Source organism: Lynx rufus, unplaced genomic scaffold, assembly GCF_022079265.1.
Source record: "Lynx rufus isolate CCGP_SWC_20201006 ecotype Redwood Valley unplaced genomic scaffold, mLynRuf1.p SCAF_16, whole genome shotgun sequence".
NCBI classification, from domain to species: domain Eukaryota; kingdom Metazoa; phylum Chordata; class Mammalia; order Carnivora; family Felidae; genus Lynx; species Lynx rufus.
This window is the reverse complement of record NW_025814830.1, coordinates 2281468-2285069: the sequence shown is the minus strand read 5'-3', so window position 1 is coordinate 2285069 and position 3602 is coordinate 2281468. Positions and strand designations below refer to the sequence as shown.

General features: G+C 44.2%; 1 protein-coding gene across 1 annotated transcript; it reads right to left on the bottom strand.

Annotated features, from left to right (window-relative positions):
- Window positions 1-1857: 1857 nt before the first annotated feature.
- On the bottom strand, window positions 1858-2886 carry LOC124510846 (vomeronasal type-1 receptor 4). The gene has a single exon (XM_047077525.1). The coding sequence runs from the start codon at window positions 2806-2808 to the stop codon at window positions 1858-1860; it is 951 nt and encodes a 316-aa protein (XP_046933481.1). The 5' UTR covers window positions 2809-2886.
- Window positions 2887-3602: the final 716 nt, after the last annotated feature.

Sequence of the window (3602 nt, the reverse complement as noted above, 5' to 3'; positions counted from 1 at the left end):
TGGGGCTCGAACCCACAACCCGAGATCATGACCTCAGCCAAAGTCAGATGGTCAACCGACTGAGCCACCCAGGCGACCCCTTTTTTTAAAAAAACTTTTTTTAACGTTTATTCATTTTTGGGAAATCACTGGATAAATAATAAATTGAGAAAAAGGACCTTTTCAGAAGAATTCCACATAATTTATGTAAGAAACGTTGTCCTCAAGGAGGCAGAGCACAAGATCCCTTTCGTTAATGTCAGCCACACACAATGACTTCCTGGCGACGGGCCCAATATGAAAGGGGACACGTAAGTTTCACGAAGGGTCCTCATACACACAACCTCATCCGGGGGACGTAGGCCGATGTGAACAATGATAAGTCATGTTGCTGGGCTGTAGCCTTGATATGATGTCCTGAGAATGGCACTTTATACCCTGAGCTCTCTTCTCCAAAATATAGAAGCCCAAGATAATCATGAGGAAAGTACCATATTAATCCTGAGGTCCATTCTACAAGATACCTGACTAGTACTCAAGTCTGTCAAGATGATCAACAATGAGGAAAATCTGGGAAAATGGCCTAGCAAAGAGGAGTCAGAGGAGACACGATTACAGAATGAGATGTGGTGTCTGGGTGGGTTCTTGAAACAGAAAAAGGACATTAGGTAAAGAATATGTAAATCTGAGTAAATCAAGTTGGAGTATCAAGCAAGACATTCAGGATTTCTAAGGGTTAGTTCTGAGGAGAGCTCACTTACAAGCTAATCACTACTTTAAAAGAAATCACACCTTGTAGTTGTGTTGCAGTGGCCCCACATTCGTACACCGTGTGGCTTCCAGGTGGAGGCCTCCTCCCTTTGCCAGAGGCTGCAATGACAAACTCATCACTCACAGTGATGTGTGCTGTCCCCAATACTCCAGGAGTCCAGGAAGGGCTGGGCTTCCTTTTACGTGCTGGGAAGCCAAAGAAACAAGGATTTTTCCATCACTGCTGGATGGAGGGACTGAGCCCTGTGACCCTGCCCTATGGTGCCGGTGACCTTTCACTGGGAGACCGGACTCTGAATTGGGTGGGTTATGTCAGCCACCCCTACTGGCACAGAGGTGACAGCACGTGAGACAGGGCCTCTGTCTGATTGAGACTGAGGCCTCTAACTTATCAACAGAGAACACATCAGGTATGTGATGAAATTTTATATTTGGTGGTCATGTCTCCTCCGGCTCTTCTTTGCTGTGACCATTTATCAGAGTTTCCTCATTTTTCACAATCATAATAAAGGCAAACCATGAAGTATATGTTACCTGGTATGAATACTGCTGTGCCAAGTTGTTTTGTTTTAAATTCCATAAAATGTATTTTTCAGTTTTGTACCTCAATTCTTATTTTTGACTTTATTCTTACATCCTACTTCGATCCTGTGGGTCTTGACAAAACATTTAAAAACATGTATACATTTGACCCCCTTTCTTTGGAAGTGCACACTTAGTATTTGTTAGGTGTCAACCTAGAAATTTCAGCATGATTCGAAAAACTAATCACAGAGTCCTTTTTGTCAATACATTTAAACTCCTTCTTGACCATGTAAAGGCATTATGCATAAATCTCACAATAGCTGATGATTTTATTGGTGGTATGTATTTTAAAATTTTACAGATACAGTAATACAGTACACAGGTCAACGACACGACACACACTGATCACATTTCTGTATGCAGCACAGACATCAATGCACAGATACCATCAGACCCCCAGAAACCCCCGTCTGCTGCAGGCTGCACCTCACTTGTGAGAGAGAGAAAAACTCATAAAAATTTTTTAGGACTGTGAGGGGGGTGAGTGAATTGGCAACTGTATGTGGTAGAAGTATATACAGTCTACATGTTTTTCTGGAGACAAGGAGATCTTATATTCCTTCTCCAGGCAAACCAGAGCCTGGGTACCTTGGGTACCTTGGAGTTGTGGCTCATGAGCAGAAACGGACTGACAGATGGGAAACACACAGACATGACTGCAGTGACATTTATGAGGATCGAGCTGGGATTATCAAAAGCAGTCAAAACAACTTGAAAAATGGAGGAGAGGGTGTAAAAATAGACAAAGGTGCTCACCAGGAGAAGGATGGTTTTGGTGGCTCTGGACTCCGGGGAGGATGCAGAAGAAGCATTGGTTCTTCGAATATGTTGGACTCGCTTCTTGTGCCTGTACAGAAGGAAAACCATGGAGCTGCTGGCCCAGAGCATGAGCCCCAGACATAACACATCGGGGAATGATAACAACAGTCCATACAGTGAGTCACTAGTTTTGTCGTGACGAACCGAAGAACAGTATCCAAAATCCTTTCTGTTTGTGATGTTCTTATCACTCAATGTGCTCGTTAAGTAGATAGGAAAAATGATATTCACCAGCATTTGCAGGACCCAACACAGGAAAATAGAGGGGAAAATGTATTTGGGCGCTTTAACTTTAAGCTCTGCCCACCTGGAGTTCCCAGGGCTGATGGTGATGGCCTGGTAGACGCTCAAGATGCAGATGCTACCAATGGACACTCCCCTCCCCACTCTGTGAAGAAGGGAAAGAAGTTTGCATCCAATGTCGCTGAGGAAATGCTTCCGCCCAAATGCTGCCATGGTCTGGGGGACTCCTTTGCAGAGTAGGGCTAAGAAGTTGGCTACAATCAGGTGCTTATGAATGAAATCTGTGGACCTCCACCTGTACTCAGTGAAGGAAAGGATGATATAATGACAAAGAAGTGAGAAATTGCCCAGGATTCCAACGGTAGTCTGTGTTAAGAAGATCAGACCGATGGCCAGATCCCATTTGGCCATTCTCTCTGGTCCCAGTCACTGACCGTTGCCTTCGGGGCTAGAATTTCCTGCATGGGAATATGAGGTGTGGGCCACATATATCACGTCAGCTGAAAGCTGTTCTGCTTTCCAACCCTTGCCACTTGGAAACACCTACTTACAGTTTTCTTTTCATAGTTGCTTTCCGAGGGCTGAATGTAGAACTTTTCAAGAGCCCTTATAATGTAAAATCACTCCTGTGAAGGTCACTCCTGTGAAGGCACTCACGTGAGAACTTCTTCATGCTCCACACATCTATGAGGTCGGCATTACTGTGGCTGTAGTTAAAAGATGAACAGAACAGACACACAGAGAGGTTAAGGATCTGTTCAAATCTGCTCCTTCAGGCTGCGTGGGGACTGGGAACCGGTTGGGCTGGAAACCGTGATAGTGCACTGAGCCCCCACGGTCTGCTAGACGGCTAGTTAGCTGTGTCCATCCAGGAATCAGATCCATGGTGACTTCTGATTTGACACCTTGTGGTTAACTTCAGAGTAGGGCGTATTGTATAATTTTCATCACAACAAGTTTCCATTAATTTGTAAAACTTTATTCCACAGGATAATATCAATTATGGGTAAGCCTTAAATACCTTAGTGAACGTGCATGCGCTCTGGCAATAGCATACTGCAGGAACCTGCAGTTATATGTAGTAGATGCAAGATGGCAACAGAAAGACTCATGTGCTTTTATGTGAGGAACACAAGTGTAATGGCATTGCACTGCAATTGCTGAATTATCACAACAATCCCATAAACTTTGGCACATGAAACACG

Bases quoted from the DNA above. Each gene is read 5' to 3' on its own strand.
- LOC124510846 (XM_047077525.1), bottom strand. From the start codon at position 2,808: ATGGCCAAATGGGATCTGGCCATCGGTCTGATCTTCTTAACACAGACT.